A 21,655-nucleotide genomic window follows, 5' to 3' on the forward strand; every position below is an offset into this window, starting at 1 on the left:
TTTTATCAAAATTTAAAGAGAGTCTGTTTGCTGAGAATTTTGTGAAAAACATCATTTACAATTACATTACTTAGTTCTTGGTTTTAGGATGTTATTACTATACTTGTATCATCAGCAAAAAGAACTAACTTTGCATCTTCATCAATGTGGAATGATAAGTCATTAATGTATATCAAGAACAGTAAAGGACCTAAGACTGAACCCTGTTTGAACCCGTACTTGATAGCCCCCCAGTTTGAGGAATCAGCTGTTGTTTTAACATTACATGAACCACTTATTTCAACTTTATGCATTCTTCCAGTTAAGTATGAATTAAACCATTTGTACTATCAAATTTTAGGCAGTGGCTGTGACCCAAAACACCCAGTTATGAAATTATACACAAAAAACAGGAAGAACATAGTAAGAGCAGAAATCAGATTACATCAGAAAAAGGAAGCAAGTAAAAAATATATGTTTATAACCTTATCATACTGGGGCCACATTTCTGACAAAAATTAGTCATTTGTTTTGAGAAACTAACCTCAAAATCGGCTCCACAACAGAGAGAAATGTAAAACCACATCTTATACACAATGTCAATAAGAGGCAAATATATATTATATCAGGGGTGTATAAAGTGACATGTAATGATAGTGATAAATTTTATGTTGAGCAAACAGGGAGAAACTTAAAAACAAGATTTAGAGAACATACTAATGTTAGGGAAGCCAATCCCTGAGCATTCAGTAAGAAAATATTCCGCTAATGATGTTAACAAAAACATCACCATTCTCCACAAAACGGAAAAAGCCAGATTTGTGGTGAAGAAGAAATTGAAATGTACAGACATATGACAAACAACGAGACAACATACTTAATGAACAAACAGAGTTACGGAATAAGATGTGTACATAAAATTTCAACAGTGTTTTAACTGAATAATTTTGGTTTGGAGTCTACATCCAGGTTGTAAACATTGTCTAATTTGGTAAGATATGTTGGATTATTTTGCAGTCTTATACCTTTTGTATATTCTACCTTCACACGCCAATTGTCAAAAATTGTAATTCACATAATTATATGAATGCATGTCCCAAAATATATAAATATGATCTTAGAAATAACAAAAAATAGGTAATATAGACTCCCTGTCCTGTCAGTGCCATGTTTACTCTATATGACGACTATGTCAGACATTAACAAGAATCGTGACTGCCTAAAATTTGATAGTAATAATGTAAATGACGAACTATGTACTATCTTGTAGGACATATTTTAGATTCTGTCACATTAACTGACAAGTATGTCATTGCTGCAGAAGTGCATAATGTAGGTGGAATTATATTACTACTATATGTGTACAGTTATCATTTTGCAGAAATCTTTGCACATGCAGTTGTTTGTTCCTCTGTACCAGATGCCACTGAGATTAGGTTAAAAACCTGAAAAACGGTTTTGGAAAGAAAAAACATTTCTAGTGCAGCTCATGATGTATAGAAGATGTCTTTTAATTAATATCTGAAAGCTGCAGAGCTCCAAGCATTCAAGATTTGTTGTTTTACTGCCCAAACATAAAAACTCTTGTACCACCTTTAGTGTATATTTACTAATCTAATTTCCTCAGCATCACATGACTTAATTCAACTACATTCATTACCTTTGTATTACTTTTGTTAATGTTCGTCTTATAACCTCCTTTCAAGACACTGTCCATTTCATTCAATTGTTCTTCCAAGTCCTTTGCTGTCACCAACAGAACTGCAATGTCATTGGGAAATCTCAAAGTTTTTAAATCTTCTCCCTAAACTTTAATTCTGTCTCCAAATTTTTCTTTAGCTTCACTTACTGCTTATAAAATATACAGAGTGAATAAAATCAGATATAGGCTACAACTCTAACTCACTTCCATCTCAACCACTGCTTCTTCTTCAAGCCCTTCGACTCCTATAAATGTTACTTGGTTTCTGTACAGGTTGTATATAGCCTTTTGCTTCCTGTATTTTACAACTATTACCCCCCCATGAACCATGGACCTTGCCGTTGGTGGGGAGGCTTGCGTGCCTCAGCGATACAGATAGCCATACCGTAGGTACAACCACAACGGAGGGGTATCTGTTGAGAGGCCAGACAAACGTGTGGTTCCTGAAGAGGGGCAGCAGCCTTTTCAGTAGTTGCAGGGGCAACAGTCTGGATGATTGACTGATCTGGCCTTGTAACAATAACCAAAACGGCCTTGCTGTGCTGGTACTGCGAACCGCTGAAAGCAAGGGGAAACTACGGCTGTAATTTTTCCCGGGGGCATGCAGCTTTACTGTATGATTAAATGATGATGGCATCCTCTTGGGTAAAATATTCCGGAGGTAAAATAGTCCCCCATTCGGATCTCCGGGCGGGGACTACTCAAGAGGATGTCGTTATCAGGAGAAAGAAAACTGGCGTTCTACGGATCGGAGCGTGGAATGTCAGATCCCTTAATCGGGCAGGTAGGTCAGAAAATTTAAAAAGGGAAATGGATAGGTTAAAGTTAGATATAGTGGGAATTAGTGAATTTCGGTGGCAGGAGGAACAAGACTTCTGGTCAGGTGCCTACAGGGTTATAAACACAAAGTCAAATAGGGGTAATGCAGGAGTAGCTTTAATAATGAATAGGAAAATAGGGATGCCGGTAAGCTACTACAAACAGCATAGTGAATGCATTATTGTGGCCAAGATAGATACGAAGCCCACACCTACTACAGTAGTACAAGTTTATATGCCAACTAGCTCTGCAGATGACGAGGAAATTGAAGAAATGTATGATGAAATAAAAGAAATTATTCAGATAGTGAAGGGAGACGAAAATTTAATAGTCATGGGTGACTGGAATTCGAGTGTAGGAAAAGGGAGAGAAGGAAACGTAGCAGGTGAATATGGATTGGGGCTAAGAAATGAAAGAGGAAGCCGCCTGGTAGAATTTTGCACAGAGCACAACTTAATCATAGCTAACACTTGGTTCAAGAATCATGAAAGAAGGTTGTATACATGGAAGAACCCTGGAGATACTAAAAGGTATCAGATAGATTATATAATGGTAAGACAGAGATTTAGGAACCAGGTTTTAAATTGTAAGACATTTCCAGGGGCAGATGTGGACTCTGACCACAATCTATTGGTTATGACCTGTAGATTAAAACTGAAAAAACTGCAAAAAGGTGGGAATTGAAGGAGATGGGACCTGGATAAACTGAAAGAACCAGAGGTTGTACAGAGTTTCAGGGAGAGCATAAGGGAACAATTGACAGGAATGGGGGAAAGAAATACAGTAGAAGAAGAATGGGTAGCTTTGAGGGATGAAGTAGTGAAGGCAGCAGAGGATCAAGTAGGTAAAAAGATGAGGGTTAGTAGAAATCCTTGGGTAACAGAAGAAATATTGAATTTAATTGATGAAAGGAGAAAATATAAAAATGCAGTAAATGAAGCAGGCAGAAAGGAATACAAACGTCTCAAAAATGAGATCGACAGGAAGTGCAAAATGGCTAAGCAGGGATGGCTAGAGGACAAATGTAAGGATGTAGAGGCTTATCTCACTAGGGATAAGATAGATACTGCCTACAGGAAAATTAAAGAGACCTTTGGAGATAAGAGAACCACTTGTATGAACATCAAGAGCTCAGATGGAAACCCAGTTCTAAGCTAAGAAGGGAAAGCAGAAAGGTGGAAGGAGTATATAGAGTGTCTATACAAGGGCGATGTACCTGAGGACAATATTATGGAAATGGAAGAGGATGTAGATGAAGATGAAATGGGAGATACGATACTGCGTGAACAGTTTGACAGAGCACTGAAAGACCTGAGGCGAAACAAGGCCCCCGGAGTAGACAACATTCCATTGGAACTACTGACGGCCTTGGGAGAGCCAGTCCTGACAAAACTCTACCATCTGGTGAGCAAGATGTATGAAACAGGTGAAATACCCTCAGACTTCAAGAAGAATATAATAATTCCAATCCCAAAGAAAGCAGGTGTTGACAGATGTGAAAATTACTGAACAATCAGTTTAATAAGCCACAGCTGCAAAATACTAACACGAATTCTTTACAGACGAATGGAAAAACTAGTAGAAGCCGACCTCGGGGAAGATCAGTTTGGATTCCGTAGAAATATTGGAACACGTGAGGCAATACTGACCCCACAACTTATCTTAGAAGCTAGATTAAGGAAAGGCAAACCTACATTTCTAGCATTTGTAGACTTAGAGAAAGCTTTTGACAATGTTGACTGGAATACTCTTTTTTTAAATTCTAAAGGTGGCAGGGGTAAAATACAGGGAGCGAAAGGCTATTTACAATTTGTACAGAAACCAGAAGGCAGTTATAAGACTCGAGGGACATGAAAGGGAAGCAGTGGTTGGGTAGGGAGTAAGACAGGGTTGTAGCCTCTCCCTGACGTTATTCAATCTGTATATTGAGCAAGCAGTAAAGGAAACAAAAGAAAAATTCGGTGTAGGTATTAAAATCCATGGAGAAGAAATAAAAACTTTGAGGTTCGCCGATGACATTGTAATTCTGTCAGAGACAGCAAAGGCCTTGGAAGAGCAGTTGAACGGAATGGATGGTGTCTTGAAGGGAGGATATAAGATGAACATCAACAAAAGCAAAACGAGGATAATGGAATGTAGTCGAACTAAGTCGGGTGATGTTTAGGGTATTAGATTAGGAAATGAGACACTTAAAGTAGTAAAGGAGTTTTGCTATTTGGGGAGCAAAATAACTGATGATGGTCGAAGCAGAGAGGATATAAAATGTAGACTGGCAATGGCAAGGAAAACATTTCTGAAGAAGAGAAATTTGTTAACATCGAGTATAGATTTAAGTGTCAGGAAGTCATTCCTGAAAGTATTTGTATGGAGTGTAGCCATGTATGGAAGTGAAACATGGACGGTAAATAGTTTGGACAAGAAGAGAATAGAAGCTTTTGAAATGTGATGCTACAGAAGAATGCTGGAGAAAGATGGGTAGATCACATAACTCATGAGGAGGTACTGAATAGAATTGGGGAGAAGAGAAGTTTGTAGCACAACTTGACGAGAAGAAGGGACCGGTTGGTAGGACATGTTCTGAGTCATGAAGGGATCACAAATTTAGCATTGGAGGGGAGCATGGAGGGTAAAAATTGTAGAGGGAGACCAAGAGATGAATACATTAAGCAGATTCAGAAGGATGTAGGTTGCAGTAGGTACTGGGAGATGAAGAAACTTGCACAGGATAGAGTAGCATGGAGAGCTGCATCAAACCAGTCTCTGGACTGAAGACCGCAACAACAACAACAACAACAACAACAACAACCTTCAGAATTACAAAGAGAGTATTCACATCAACTTTGCTAAAAGCTTTCTCTAAGTCGACAAATGCTACACAAAATAGGTTTGTCTTTCTTTAACTTGTCTCCTAAGAGAAGCCATTGGGTCAGTATTGCTTTGCCTGTTCCTACCTTTTTCCAGAACCCAAACTGATATTCTCCGAGGTATGCTTCTATCAGTATTCCCATTCTTCTGTAGATAATTTATGTCAATATTTTGCAACCATGACTTATAAAACTCATAGTTCGGTAATATTCACACGTCAGCACCTGCTTTCTCTGGGATTGGTATTACCTTGATCACCTTGAAGTCAGAGGGTATTTCACCTGCCAGATACATCTTGCACACCAGCTGTAATACTTTTATCATGGCAGACTCTCCCATTGATATCAATAGTTCTGGGGGTATTTTGTCTACTCCAGGGTCCTTGTTTTGGCTTAGGTCTGTGAGTGCTCTGTCAAATTCTTCTTACTGTATATTTCCCATCTCACCCTCATCTATTACCTCTTCCCTTTCTATAATGTTTCCTTCAGATTCATTTCCCTTACATAGTCTTTCTATATACTCCTTCCATCTTTCCCTTCTTTGCGTAGAACTGGTTTTCCATCTGAGACCTTGATATTCATAGAGCTGCTTTTCTTTTCTTCAAAGGCCACTTTAATTATCCTAGAGGTGATATCTATCTTTCCCATAGTTATTCCTAGTTCAGTAGCCTTGCATTTGTCCTCTAGCCAATCCTGCTTAACCATAGTGCACCTTCTGCAGATCCTATCTTATAGAGTCTGTATTCCCTTGTATTGCCTGGTTCATTTGCTGAATTTTTATGTTTTCTCTGTTCAGCAGTTAACTTCAGTAACCCCTGTGATATACCACGATTTCTATTAAGTGTTGTCTATTTACCTGTTTGATCCTCTGCTGCCTTCACAATTTCATCTCTCAAAGCTATCCATTTGTCTTTTATTGTATTCCTTTCCTCTCTTGCAGTAAGTTGTTGCCTAGTGCTCCCTCTAAAACGCCCTGGTTCTTCCAGCTTATCCAGGTCCCATCTTCTTATTGTTCTATTTTTTTTTCCAAATTCATCAGTTTTAATCTGCAGTTCACAACCAATAAATTGTGGTAAGAGCCCACATTTGCACTTAGAAGTGTCTTACAATCTAAAATCTGGTATTTAAATCTCTGTCTTACCATTAGATAATCAGTCAGAAACATACCTGTGTCTCCCCACACATACAACCTTCTTTCATGATTCTTAAACCAAGTGTTAGTGATGATTAAATTACGTTTTGTGCAGAATCTTACCAAGGAGCTTCCTCTTTCATTCCTTTCTCCCAGTCTGTATTTTCATACTACTTGTCCTTCTCCTCCTCTGACTATACATCAAATTAATCTTATTAGTATTGACTTTGAGACCTATTTTTAGGCTTCCTCTATTAATCTTTTGTGGGGTAGTTGTCTGTCTTGATCGTACAATAATTTTATTTAATTACTGGTTTTGTCTCTCTCCAAGACTCGTCTTCACACGAAAAAGGTCACTGCAAAATACTTTTTGTTCGAGAAGTTTAGTACATTGAGATACATGCAAGTACTCAGTGATGCTCTATTAAGTAAAAATTGTAATTGCCAAAACTACAGTGTTATCAGAAAACCAAAGAAGGTTTAGAAATGTTTTAGGAATGACCCAAGTGATCTTATAAATTCATTCACTGCTCACAGAGTTTAAGAGTAATACAATATAACCATGGATAACATAAGAATCCCCTTAAGGTCATTTGCAGAAGACGACATTACATACACGGAAGTCAGAATACCATAAAATTGTTGGGAAATTCCAATAAAGACCTGCAGAGAATTGACACTTGTTTTCAGGATTTCCAGCTGACTGCCAACATAAATAAATGTAACGTATTACACGTAAAAAGATGGAAAACATAGTATTGTTCAATTACAGTGTTTTGGTCACTGGAAATAACAAATGTCATAAAATATCAGGAATAAACATTTGGAATAGCGTAACATCCACATGAAATTAGTTACAGGTAAAGCAAATTGTTGACTGATATCCTAAGGAAATTCACACACAGAAGAGGGAGCTTCCAAAACACTTGCTTAACCAGTTCTTGAGAATTGCTTGTCTTCCTGAGATCCTTACTGGATGTGAAAAATAGAACAAATTCAAAGGCGAAAGGTGTGCTTAATCACAGGTTCATTTCAGAAGCACAGCAGTGTCACAAATTTGCTCATCCAACTCTGGTATTAGATGCTGCACAGGGACGTTTTGAGAGTCACAGAGATTTGCTGTTAACGTTCTCTGAGTGTACATTTTGATAAGTCTCAGGCAATATATTTCCACTAATGTACATCTCGTGATATTATCAGGACTTGAAAATTGGGGGATATAAGGAGAATAACCGACCATTGTCCATCCCATACACCATTCAAATTTGGAAGAAGAAACAGAAATACACTCCTCCAGCAGTCAGTATAGCGGCTTGTGAAGTATAGATGTTGATGTAAAATGGTAATTCATACTCATTGCTTCATTCGTATTTTGGACATGGTCCACTCTGTGGTATTCACTTCTGAAGTCTACTTGTTGGTCAGCATGATTGAAACATAATGTTTTCTATGTAGTTCCTGATCATTTTAATGAGTATCTTGCACTAGTATTCTTATACTTTCATGTGTTCACAAATATGTGGCCAGTTCTGTTTGGTTCTGACTATATTAATGATCACACAGCACTGTGTGTGTGTGTGTGTGTGTGTGTGTGTGTGTGGTTTATATGTGCTTATTGAAAACTGCTGTATAATTTAGAAACTATTACTTTCCAGCTGGTGTTCAACATCCCATACTCACTTGAGAGAGTGAAGGATGCAGTCAGGACAAGGTTAAGAGCAGAAGCTGCCCCTCTTCCGGAATACCTGTTGTCTAGATCTTTTGCTGGAGCTACACACGAAGACCTCATCCGAGGAGTCCAGCAGGCATCAGATGGCTTTGTTTATGCTCGCTTCATTCACATGTACCCCAACCGAGTTTCTTCACTCACAAAATGGCTAGCTAGTTGGATGAGGAAAGGTGAGGTAGTAATAGAAAATATTTGTTATTACTTTTAATAAAAGCCATCAGTTCTGGCTGGAATTAATGTATCAAGAACAGATTTTAAACTGCAGCAAATAATATAACAATAAAAAAAACACAGACATAATAGAAATCAAATTATAGTAACTGCAGATACTGCTATGGTTGCTTGTGCTGTCACAATTCAGATAGTCCAATTTTTTTCCAGGAGAGCTTTGCCAATTACCAAGTGTCAGCCAGTTGAAATTTCTGGTATTGCAATGACACTGCCTTGCAAGGCAAACAGATCCATAACTATTTCTTTCAATCTTCATCGTATAAGCATGATTCCCCTGTTAATCCGAACTAATAGTATCCTACACACTTGAAATTTCAGAAAAACCATACAAATGTTTTGTAAACAGTCTATTCCATACACAGTCTGCAGCTTCGCAATATTCTACTAATAATTCACAGCCTGTCATGTACTTTATCCACAACTGATCCTATTTGGTATTTCCACCTTGTGCCTCTGTACATTATAATTTCCAAATATTTGTATGGTGTTACATACTTCATTTATATCTCAGTAATGATGAAGCCAAACTCTAATACATTTTTACACTTCTTGTAAGTATATATTGTCCTGGTATAAATGCAACTAACTCTTAATGCATTTTTTCACTTCGTGTTTTCTTCTTCTTCTTCAGTGCATAATGAGCTACATTCGTAACTTTTGAAATTCACACCTCCTAAAGCACACAATATACAGGGTTATTACAAATGATTGAAGCGATTTCACAATAACTTTATTATTTGAGATATTTTCACAATGCTTTGCACACACTTACAAAAACTCAAAAAGCTTTTTTAGGCATTCCCAAATGTTCGATATGTGCCCCTTTAGTGATTCGGCAGACATCAAGCCGATAATCAAGTTCCTCCCACACTCGGCGCAGCATGTCCCCATCAATGAGTTCGAAAGCATCGTTGATGCGAGCTCGCAGTTCTGGCACGTTTCTTGGTACAGGAGGTTTAAACACTGAATCTCTCACATAACCCCACAGAAAGAAATCGCATGGGGTTAAGTCGGGAGAGCGTGGAGGCCATGACATGAATTGCTGATCATGATCTCCACCACGACCGATCCTTCGGTTTTCCAATCTCCTGTTTAAGAAATGCCGAACATCATGATGGAAGTGCGGTGGAGCACCATCCTGTTGAAAGATGAAGTCGGCGCTGTCGGTCTCCAGTTGTGGCATGAGCCAATTTTCCGCGGGCTACGCGTGAAACTTGCCCGGACGCGTTCAACCGTTTCTTCGCTCACTGCAGGCCGACCCGTTGATTTCCCCTCACAGAGGCATCCAGAAGCTTTAAACTGCGCATACCATCGCCGAATGGAGTTAGCAGTTGGTGGATCTTTGTTGAACTTCGTCCTGAAGTGTCGTTGCACTGTTATGACTGACTGATGTGAGTGCATTTCAAGCACGACATCCGCTTTCTCGGCTCCTGTCGCCATTTTGTCTCACTGCGCTCTCGAGCGCTCTGACGACAGAAACCTGAAGTGCGGTTTCAGCCGAACAAAACTTTATGAGTATTTCTACGTATCTGTAGTGTGTCGTGACCATATGTCAATGAATGGAGCTACAGTGAATTTATGAAATCGCTTCAATCATTTGTAATAGCCCTGTATTTTCCTGTATTAAGAGTTACTTGAGTTATTTGTACCAGGTTATACACTGTCTAGTCACATTAATTGGACCACCTCTCAAAAGCTTGAATAACCACTTTTTGCAGTGCAGACCATTGTACAACATGCAGGAAGAGTGTCAGTGAGGTTCTTGAAGGAACCAAAGGCATGTGTAGCCATGCCGACTCTAGTGCTGTGGCCATTTGTGCTAGATTTCTTAGTTAAGCATTTATGGCACATACAGCCCAATCGTGGTGGTTCCACAAATTCCCATTGGGTTAAAATATGGGGAATTAGGTGGCCCAGGGAATACAGTAAACTGGTCCGTGCTCTTCAAACCATGCATGCACACTGTGAGCTATATGATACATTGCATTTTCCTCCTGGTAGATGCCATCATGCTGAGGAAGAGAAAATTGCATGTAGGGATGGACATGGTCCCCAAGGATAGATGCATACATGTGTTGATCCACTGTGCGTTCCAGGATAATGAGATCACCCAGGGAACGCCACAGAAACATTCCCCAAACCATAATGCTCTGTCCTCTGCCCTGAACCCTTCGGACAAGTGTTGCAAGGCCATACAAATCAACAGCCATTTGTCCAATGGAGCATAAAACATGATTCATCTGAAAGGGCCACTTGTCACCAGTCAGTGAATCCAGTTTTGGTATTGGTGTGCCAATTCCAGCTGTTGTCATGATGGACAGTAGTCAGGATGGGTGCATGTACAAGGCACCTGTTGTGGTGGCCCATATGCAGCAACATTCACTGAATAGTCGTTGAGGAGACACTGTTGACAGCCCCTTGGTTCATCTGGGAGGTCAGTTCCTCAACAGTAGCACTCATTTTCACACGTACACATCTCCACAGCCATTGTTCACCCCTGTCATATTTGCCTGTGGTGGACCACAGTTGCCTCGGCCACGGTTTTGGATAGTGACATTTTGCCATGCACATTTTGGAAATACTTTCACCCTTGACCCAAAAGCCAATGATCTTGCCCGTTTGGACGTCAGATAAATCACTCCATTTGCACATTACAGCGTCAACTGCACTGTGTTCCACATCCTCCTGACCCTCTTTATATACCCACCACTGTTAGTGCTGCCATCTTTGAGTGGTTATTACAGTTTGACATCAAACATAGGCAGTGGTCACAAGAAAGTGACTGGAGCATGTGTGTACTTGTAAGTTTGACTTAATACAACTGCAATTTTCATTGCATAATGTTTCCTCACAGGTGATTGTATCATCTGCAATAAGTCAAAGATTGCAATTAATACTATCTGCTAAGTCATTTATTGGCATATAATATGAATTAGTAACTTATTATTTATTTAGCATATGGTTGAACACACAGTATTATTATACATTATTTTATAAATATAAAACAGTTGTCCTAATGGAAAATATAATACGTATATTGTACAATAGCTTAAGGGAGGAATACTTAAAACATTGAAATTTAATTTCTCAATCTACACAACAGCAACAGACATCAGTGCCAGGAAATCCTTTGTGTTGCCTGGGTATGATGTTACACTACACTCCTGTATGATGTGTTGGATCTCTGAGGATGTCTGAACTCAACTGGAAGATGAGTCAAGCACTTTTTTTCTATTTGAGAAGAAAGTTCTTGCATACACTTTGGTTTGTGTGGATTCTGTTAAGTACAGCGAGGCAAACCAAAACATGCTGGATTAATGCTGATGTTAGGTTGATTTGTCCTCCTGGTGGTCTATGGTAATCCATATTTGCTCTGTTTATGAGGTATATTAAATCCTTCATTGAGAAGTTTTTAGTGCTGATTGTGTGTATTGTAGCATGTCAAACGTATTTTAGGGATATAATCCTGAGTGAGAAGCTTGAGGTTGTCCGGTATCTTTTTATACTCATGTAACAAAACTTACTGCCTTCTGAGTTCAGGCAGAGAGCTCGGGCCTACAATTGGACAGCCTGGGTGTTGTGCTTGCTGGTATGGTTTCTGTATAGCAACATAGAAATTAGTTATGAAAACATCAAGAAGAGTCACAATATACTATTGGACAGTATGTGATTAAAATAGTGTGAAATAAGTTGCAGCCCTAGCCATATCAGAAGAAAGAGCATGGTACGTTTATGTGAGGAGAGGGTTTTGAATGAAATGTGTGCATATTTGTTCAATACTGACTGAAAGCAGACGTAGAATGAACTTCTTGGCCAAGTTTGGACCATTTTAAAACAGAATCTAATTGATTTTGTGTGCAGATTTGTTTTTGTGGATGAAACACGGGTGTGTCAGTACATACAACAAATGAAACTACAAAGAAAACACTGAGTCAGAGACTGATGGCACTGAACTAAAAAAAAAAAAAATTTATTGACCAGAAAGATTGAGGCTTGAGTTTTCTGCAATACAAAAGGGATCATTCTATTTGATTTTCTCATTAATGGCAAAACAGTAATGCAAGTACTACATTATTCTTCTATACTACCTGGATGGAAAAATACGTGAGAAGTGGGCCAAGTATGAGTTGTTTGAATATCCCTCTCATTCGTCACATTTGGCATCTGTTCCAGGTTTTCCTGCATCAAAAGACATTTGTGGCTGGAAATCTCCAGTGAGATGCTACTCCTGCATCAAAAGACATTAATGGCTGGAAATCTCCAGTGAAGGGGCTACAGCAGCTGTAGATGGATATATTACCATCTTGCCAGTATCCCAACCCCCCCCCCCCCCCCCCCCCCCATGAACCATTGACCTTGCCTTCAGTGGGTTGGCTTTCATGCCTCAGTGATGCAAATAGCCGTATTGTAGGTGCAACCACAATGGAGGGATATCTGTTGTGAGGCCAGACGTACATGTGGTTCCTGAAGAGGAGCAGCAGTCTTTTCAGTTGTTGCAGGGGCAACAGTCTGGGGTGATTGACTGATGTAGCCTTGTAACATAAACGGTACTGTGAACGGCTGAAAGCAAGGGCAAACTACAGCCATAATTTTTCCCGAAGGGCTCTTGGATAAAATATTCAAGAGGTAAAATAGTCCCCCTTTCAGATCTCCTGTTGGGGTGTTATCATCAGAAGACACATAATTGGCATTTTACAGATTGGAGTGTGGAATGTTAGATCCCTTAATTGGGCAGATAGGTATTTTGGATAGGTTGAAGTTAGATGTGGAAATTAGCGAAGTTTGGTGAGAGAAGGAACAGGACTTCTGGTCAGATGAATACGGGGGTATAAATACAAAGTCCAATAGGGGTACTGCAGGAGTTGGCTTAATAACGAATAAGAAAAGTACAATTTAATATGCCAACTAGCTCTGCAGATGAAGAAGAGATTGAAGAAATGTATGATAAGGTAAAAAATTATTCATGTAGTTAAAGGAGACAAAAATTTAATTGTGATGGGGACTGGAATTTGACTGTAGGAAAAGGAAGAGAAAGAAAAATAGCAAGTGAATATGGACTGGGGGAAAGGAATGAAGAGGAAGGAGCCTGGTAGAATTTTGTTTAGAGCATAATTTAATTGTTGCTAACACTTTGTTTAAGACTCATAAAAGAAAGTTGTATACTTGGAAGAGACCTGGAGCCACCGGAAGGTTTCAGACTGATTATATAATGGTAAGACAGAGATTCAGGAACCAGGTTTTAAATTGTAAGACATTTCCAGGGGCAGATGTGGACTATGGCCACAATTTTATTGGTTATGAAATGTAGATTAAAACTAAAGAAATTGCAAAAAGGTAGGAAATTAAGAAGATGGGACCTGGATAAGTTGAAAGAACCAGAGGTTGTGGAGAGTTTCAGAGGAAGCATTAGGCAGTGGTTGAGTAGAACAGGGGAAAGGAATACAGTGGAAGACAAATGGGTAGTTTAAGAGATGAAATAGTGTAGGCAGCAGAGGATTGAATAGGTAGGAACACAAGGCCTAGTAAAAAATCCATGGATAACACATAAGATATTGAATTTAATTGATGAAATGAGAAAATTAAAAAAAATGCAGAAAATGAAGCAGGCGAAAGGGAATACAAATGTTTAAAAAATGAGATTGACAGGAAATGCAAAATTGCCAAGCAGGATGCTTAGATGAGAAATTTAAGGATTTAGAAGTGTTTCACTAGGGGAAAGATAAATACCACCTACAGGAAAATTAAAGAGGCCTTTGGGGAAATGGGAAGCAGCTGTATGAATATCAAGAGCTTGGATAGTAAACCAGTCCTAAGCAAAGAAGGGAAAGCTGAAATGAATGTAGAGTGTCTCTACAAGGGAGATGAACTTGAAAGCGCAATATTATAGGAAGGGAAGTGGACGTAGATGAAGATGAAATGGGGGATATGATACTTTGAGAAGAATTCAACAAAGCTCTGAAAGATCTAAGTTGTTACAAGCCCCTGGGAGTAGACAATATTCCATCAGAATTACTGATAGCCTTGGGAGAGCCAGCCATGACGAAACCCATCCAGCTGGTGTGCAAGATGTAGGAGACAGGTGAAATACCCCCAGACTTCAAGAAGAATATAATTCCAATTCCAAAGAAAGCAGTTGTTGACAGATTTGAAAATGGTCGAATTATCAGTTTCATATGTCATGGTTGCAAAGCACTAACACAAATTCTTTGCAGAACAATTGGAAAACTGGTAGAAGCTAACCTCAGGGAAATTCAGTTTGGATTCCAGAAATATAGGAACAAGTGAGGGAATACTGACCCTACAACTTCTCTTACAGGATGGGTGAGGAAAAGACAAACCTACATGTATAGCATTTGTAGACTCTGAAAACTTTTGACAGTGTTGACTGGAATACTCTCTTTGAAATACTGGAGATAGCAGGGGTAAAATTCAGGGAGTGGGATTCTATTTACAACTCGTACAGAAACCAGACAGCAGTTACAAGAGCTGAGGGGCATGAAAAGGAGGGAGTGGTTGAAAAGGGAGTGAGAAAGGACTGTAGTGTATCCCTGATGTTATTCAGTCTGTACATTGAACTAGCAGTAAAAGAAACAAAAGAAAGGTTTGGAGTAGGAATTAAATTTCAGGGAGAAGAAATAAAAAGTTGGAGGTGTACCAGTGATATTGTAATTCTGTCAGAGATAGCAAAGGACTTGGAAGAGTAGTTGAATGGAGTGGGCAGTCTCTTGAAAGGAGGATATAAGATGAACATCAACAAAAGCGAAACAAGCATAATGGAATGTAATCAAATTAAATCAGGTTGTTCTAAGGGAATAGGAGTAGGAGAAACTTAGGGGGGGGGATGTAACGAAAAATGTAAACATTTATTTAAAAAAATCATTACAGCCATATTTATTAATGTACAAATCTAAAATTTTGCATGTGTAAAGCAAAAGAGCTATGTTTTAATGGAAAAATACAATAAAATGTGTAGTATTAATATTTTGCCAGAAATTTTAATTTTTAATTTTTTACTGTCTTTTTTTATAAAAAGCCATAACTCAAATTCTAGTCATGCAATTAATCTGAAAATCTTCTTTTAGTGTCCTGAAAAGGTTATAAGACCACTGATTATAAATTTATGGTACAAATTGTATCATTAACAGTTTTTAATTTTGCACATCCAAAATTAACTTTTTTTCTACAAACAGTCATCTAAAAATCAGAATGTATTCGCAGGATCTCGTATTTACTGGTTCCAGTGAGACAGAAACACATTGTGAACAGTTCCTGAAGATTTCATAGCATTAGCACATATACTTTTTATAGCACGTATACTTTTTGGGAAAAAAATGTAAAACAAAGAAAATGAGGTTCAAAGATTTTCTTCTCATAAGCTTACCTCAATTTTAAAATCTGCCACACTGATACTCCTCATCCTCCAGGTTTCTCTTCTCTCCTCTTTGAATCTGCTGGGCCTGTATTTGCAGGTAAGACACTGATCTGTTAGCTTTCTTGACCCTGCTCTTGTCGATGGTGTAAAATGCTTTTGTTGTAAACACGCCAGGATGTATACCAACTCTCTTCAGCACTTCAATTCTGCCATTATTTCCATTATTGTAACATAAAACTGCATCATAGACATATATTTTGAATACTTCAAGTCCACAGAATGTCCTTTCTGAGCATGTAATCCAAATTAAATTATTGAGGCTTTCATTTGCATTTTGTGTCTTCCTGTGAAGACACTTCCTCAATAAATCAGGGTTTGCAATAAACCTGAATGTGGGCTTAATTGCTTTCATAACAGGTTCTGGTGATGAATGTTTATGTGAATACATCTCATTTCTGTTGTTTGACTTACACCAATCATCTTTCGGACACAGATTGTGAATTTTCGTTTGGTCAGTGGATAGCTTGTGGAAAAAAATTGCCCACACAGTACGCCTCATTGCCTCTAAATTATGTGTGTTTTTCCTGATAGCTCTCCCATAAAATAACTGAAGAGAATCAATTTCTTTCAGAGTACACCAGCCTTTTCCTCCTAGTGGTTTACCATCCTCAAGTACTTCACCTTTCTTCTCTTTCAGCAAGCGACGAAGCCTACCACCAAGCCTATTTTGGATGTAGCCAACACATTCCAACTTTTATATTGTTGTATTGTACGGATTTTTATCTGTCACAGCTTTGAACAAAGAGGAGTCCCATCACCAAGGTATTTAGTATATCTAACACCATACTAGTCCTCAGATGTGGAGAACATCCTCACAACTGCTGCAACCTCCATGCCCCCACTTGAGCCACTATAATTTTAGATACTGCTACTGCATGCTTTTCTTGCCACAGTTTCTCACTGTCTTCATTGTTGGACATTTTCCTTGTTGCACACTGGTGACAGTATTTAGACATAATTCCTACATCTAAAACTTTACCTGAGTCAGTACCAATAACAGACGCAACTCCATACAGAGATGTGTGACCCCTCTTCATCTAGGTCCCATCTACACACACACACAGGTCAGTAACATTTGTAGGAGCTTCACTGTCATGAATATCTACCCCTGGATCCGTTTCTTTTTGGTTTATTTCAACAAATTCATCCACTGCTTTCAGATATTTCTTTATTTATTTTTTCGGACTTTGCATAAGGAGCAGGCATGTTCAGAAAACCACACAATAAATTACCTCCTTTCCTGCCCTGTCCAAGGCATCTCAGAGCATATGCTAACCTAAAATTGCTTTCATAGTTACCAGTGTCAGTTTTTTTGGAGGAGGAAAATGAAAATTCATAGTCACACAAATTACAAATTAATTTAAAATCACAAGCTATTCCTACTCTTCTTTCTTCAACAACAATCATGCATTCCATATTTTATAGCTAACCACGAACATGAAAACTTATAGCCTGGCAGAGAAGCTGTAAATCAAGAAGTCTGAATCCCGTGGAATCCATATCAACATAATTCATGCACCTGTACAATTCTCCTGTTCCAAGTTTTGATGCTGAAGCTGAGAGCTAATGTTTTTCATTTCGAGCTGATTCCTCTTTTTTGTTGGTAAACCTATTTCCATGAAGCCTCCATTTCCTAAACACAGTTTTTCCACCACCCATTATGCATAAATCTTGACTTCCACGTAAAGTTTATAAATACAGCCTTCCACCTACTAATGTGTGTTAGTATTGTCAAAACATAAATAAACCACATGCAAGGAAGTTTTGAGACAAAGATATAGACGTCATTCAGAGAAATAGATGTCAGCCAAAGATAGCGAAAGAAAATAGCCTTCTCACTGACAAAAATTCCACTGAAACAAGCAGTTTCCCAAATGTCGAGAAAGGTGGGAGTGACTGCCAGTGCAGAGTTAATCAGTTTAATAATTTAAAGGCGTTTCTAAAGCTGCTATCATGATAAAATTCACACACAACATAGATTAAACTGTGTAGATCAAGCAAATACTATGTTTGAAAAATTGATTTTTTGGGCCAAAATCCATTACATCCCCCCTTAAAGTAGCAGATTTAGTATTAGAGGGGAGTGTTGGGGTAAAAATTGTAGAGGGAGACCAAGAGATAAAGACAGTTAGCAGATTCAGAAGGCTGTAGGTTGCAGTATCTACACTTACATCTACAACTACATGAAAAATCACATGTAAGTGGCCGGCAGAGGGTCCATCATGCCACCTTCACACTAATTCTCTATTACTCCACTCTCAAACTGCGCATAGAAAAAATGGCCACCTATATCTTTCTATGCGAGCTCTGATTTCCCATATTTTATTATGGTGATCATTTCTCCCTATGTAGGTTGGCATCAACAAAATATTTTTGTATTCAAAGGAAAACGTTGGTGATTGAAATTTCATTAAAATATCCCGTCGCAGTGAGAAATGCCTGTGTTTTAATGACATCCAATGCAAAGTGTATATCATGTGCACGACACTGTCTCCATTATTTCTCAATAATACAAAACGTTTGTCCTTCTCGATGTACTCTGTTAGCCCTATCTGGTAAGGATCCCTCACCCTACAGCAGTATTCCAAAACTCCAAAATAGGGTGGACATACGTAGTGTAGGCAGTCTCATTAGAAGATCTGTTTAATCTTCTATGTGTTCTGCCAATAAAATGCTGTCTTTCGTTCACCTTCCCCGCAACATTTTGTGTGTGTTCCTTCCAATTTAAATTGTTTTTAATTGTAATTCCTAGGTATTTAGTTGAATTTACGACCTTTTAGATTTGATTGTTTCATTGTGTAACTGAAGCTTAACGGATTGATTTATCAGGTAACCGAAGCTTAATAGAATCCTTTTAACACTCTTGTGGATGATGTTACACTTCATATTGTTTAGGGTCAATTGCCAATTTGCACAATACAAATATCTCTTCTAAATCTTTTTGCAATTTATTTTGATCATCTGACGACTTTACTAGGCGGTAAATGACAGTGTCATCTGGAAACAATGTAGGACTGCTCCTCAGATTGCCTCCTAATTCGTTCGTATGGATAAGGAACAACAGAGGGCTCATAACAACACCTTCGGGAATGCTGGAAATCACTTCTGTTTTACTTGATGACTTTGCCGTCAATTACTACAAACTGTGAACTCTCTGACAGGAAGTCACAAATGCAATTGCATAACTGAGATGATGTTCATACACACATAATTAGATTACAAGCCGCTTGTGAGGTATGGTGTTGGAAGCCTTCTGGAAATGTAGAAATATCGAATCAATTTGAAATCCCTCGCCAACAGCACTCAGCACTCTGTGTGAGTAAAGAGCTACTTGTGTTTCACAAGCACAGTGTTTTCTAAATCCATGTTGACTGTGTGTGAATAGACCTTTCTTTTCGAGGGAATTCATAAGGTTGAAACACAATATATGTTCCAAAATCGTGCTGCATATCGACTTTAATGATATGGACATGTAATTTAGTGCATTACTCATATTGCCTTTCTTGAATGTAGGTGTGACCTGCGCAACTTTCCTGTCTGTGGGTTCAGATTTTTCGTCGAGTGAGCGGTTGTATATTATTGTTAAGTACGGAGCTACTGCATCACTGTACTTGGAAAGGAACCTAATTGGTAGACAGTCTAGACCGGAAGACTTGCTTTTTGCTCGACTACTCTGAGGATATCTGCTTCTAAGTTACTTATGTTGGCCCAGGGTGTGTATGACCCGGGACAACCGGGAGATCCGGGAAAAACCTGGGAATTTTTTCATCCGGGAGAAAACCAGGAAAAACCCAGCAATTTTTTAGAATTCTGGGATTTTTTCATTGTTTTAGTTTTTGGTTACATTTTTGTAACTTTGAGTAGTAAGAACCAATACTCTAACAAAGAATATTACTGTATCTCGCTATGCAGAATAATACTGCAGCAATAAAACACGAACGAGAGAAAAACGAAAATAAAACCTAAGTTGCAAAGGAAATGCGCCATATACAGGAACAAATGTCTCTGAGCACTATGGGACTTAACTGCTGAGGTCATCAGTCCCCTAGAACTTAGAACTACTTAAACCTAACTAACCTAAGGACATCACACACATCCAGGCCCGAGGCAGGATTCGAACCTGCGGTCGCGCGATTCCAGACTGTAGCGCCTAGAACCGCTTGGCCACCCAGCCGGCTATACAGGAACAAAACACAGTGCTCATACAAGTGTCTGCCAACAGGAAAATGTGTCAAAAGCACCAAGAAGACTATGCAATGTTTCATAACAACAAATTGCCTCTGATGAGCGTGACGTTACAACTGTTTACATTAGATTCGTTTGAGCGGTTTCTGGCGTGTTTATGCGCACGTGCAGTTAAGTCGTGTATGAGTAGTACCTTCTCCCACTTCTGGCTACAGAAGTGTGGCAGTTAGCTGTATAAGTAATAGCAGCAAGCAGCCAGATGCTATCCAGAAAAATTTTACTGGTGCACCTAAGCTGGGAGATTCACATATGCGCAACAGGCCCGAAACTAGGGAGCAGGTGCAAACTGGGGTATCTATCTGTTGCATGCGGCAGTTTCTTAAGGGGGGGGGGGGGGGGGACCAAATTCATATTATTGAGGAAAAAGACCTTGTTTCACAAAGCGCCTAGCATCCAGCACACGTTGGTCTATCAATTACTCATATGATTTTGAACGCATCCCTGTTGGTTTTTGAACTTTAATGATCAAATTCTAAGTTGATTTCTGAATGAATTGTAAATTGCTTTTTGAATGCGTGCATAATGTAAGTGATGTCTCCGCCAGGGGAATCCTCATCGCATCTAGAAATAAACTTTTCTGCAGACAAAAGGATAGGGGTCTATACGAGTTGAGCGAATAAAGCCGAAAGGGTAAATGACAATCGCTGTTTATGTGGTCGACTGGGTTTGCAAATCATCAGCATTGTTATAATTACTAACGAATTCCATAGATTCAGCCTACCAGAGTGGGAATAAAAGATTAACAGGAATAACAGGCAACTAAGATTATGTGTTGTCTTTTCCGTGTATCCAAGAAAATGAAATTTTGACAGAAAATTTTTGGCCAGACCAGTACACTACAGTCCCTGGCTAGCAGCAGATAAAGTTCTATTCTGGGAGTAGCACGGAAAACGCGTTGTACGAGCACTTAATAACACCTAACCGGAGAACAAATGCGGGATTACTAAACCGGTGATTGTGGCAGGGTTAGTGAAGTTAACCAGAGAATAAATTGTGACACTGGCAGGAATAGTTACAGAATTAGTGATGACAAGATTGTTTGTTAGAACGAGGAAGGAGAAGAAACGGAGACTCTCACAAATTACGGAAGAATATGACGATTCCAAATTTATATAAAAATTACGCGCTTACCCCTTTCGATCTCTTGCTTCGGAAGCTAGAGAGTGTGAATGAAATGTGAAATTATTTCCTAATATAAAACTTTTTGCTTGTAGTAGGCCTAATGGGCTTTTGATATTGGTACTTCGTGAATTATATTCTGTCGTGTTATAAAAATGACCAATTGTGCCAAAACAGTCTCGTTTATTTGGTGCATGTAACAACTTCTGCAATATTAGGCAGGCCTATTTCGTTTTATCTAGCAGACAGTGACAAAATACACATAATCAGATCGAGAAACCACACCAGCCTTGGGTACTATTTGTATTAACAGCTTTTCTGGTATTAGACAACGACATTTTGTTTTTTCATGTAGCAAAACATTGACGAACTTTGATAGCGTAATAGATTCTTTCCCAGAAAG

General features: G+C 38.8%; 1 protein-coding gene across 2 annotated transcripts in view; it reads left to right on the forward strand.

The window, feature by feature from the left end:
* The window catches only part of LOC126191094 (uncharacterized), an 86,495-nt gene that overhangs the window by 19,177 nt on the left and 45,663 nt on the right, over positions 1–21,655 (forward strand). For both annotated transcript variants that reach the window (XM_049931822.1, XM_049931821.1), the window contains exon 3: positions 8,152–8,395. In XM_049931822.1, the coding sequence (XP_049787779.1) occupies positions 8,152–8,395 (244 nt within the window). The remainder of the gene's footprint in view (positions 1–8,151; positions 8,396–21,655) is intronic.

This window comes from Schistocerca cancellata, chromosome 6, assembly GCF_023864275.1.
Source record: "Schistocerca cancellata isolate TAMUIC-IGC-003103 chromosome 6, iqSchCanc2.1, whole genome shotgun sequence".
NCBI classification, from domain to species: domain Eukaryota; kingdom Metazoa; phylum Arthropoda; class Insecta; order Orthoptera; family Acrididae; genus Schistocerca; species Schistocerca cancellata.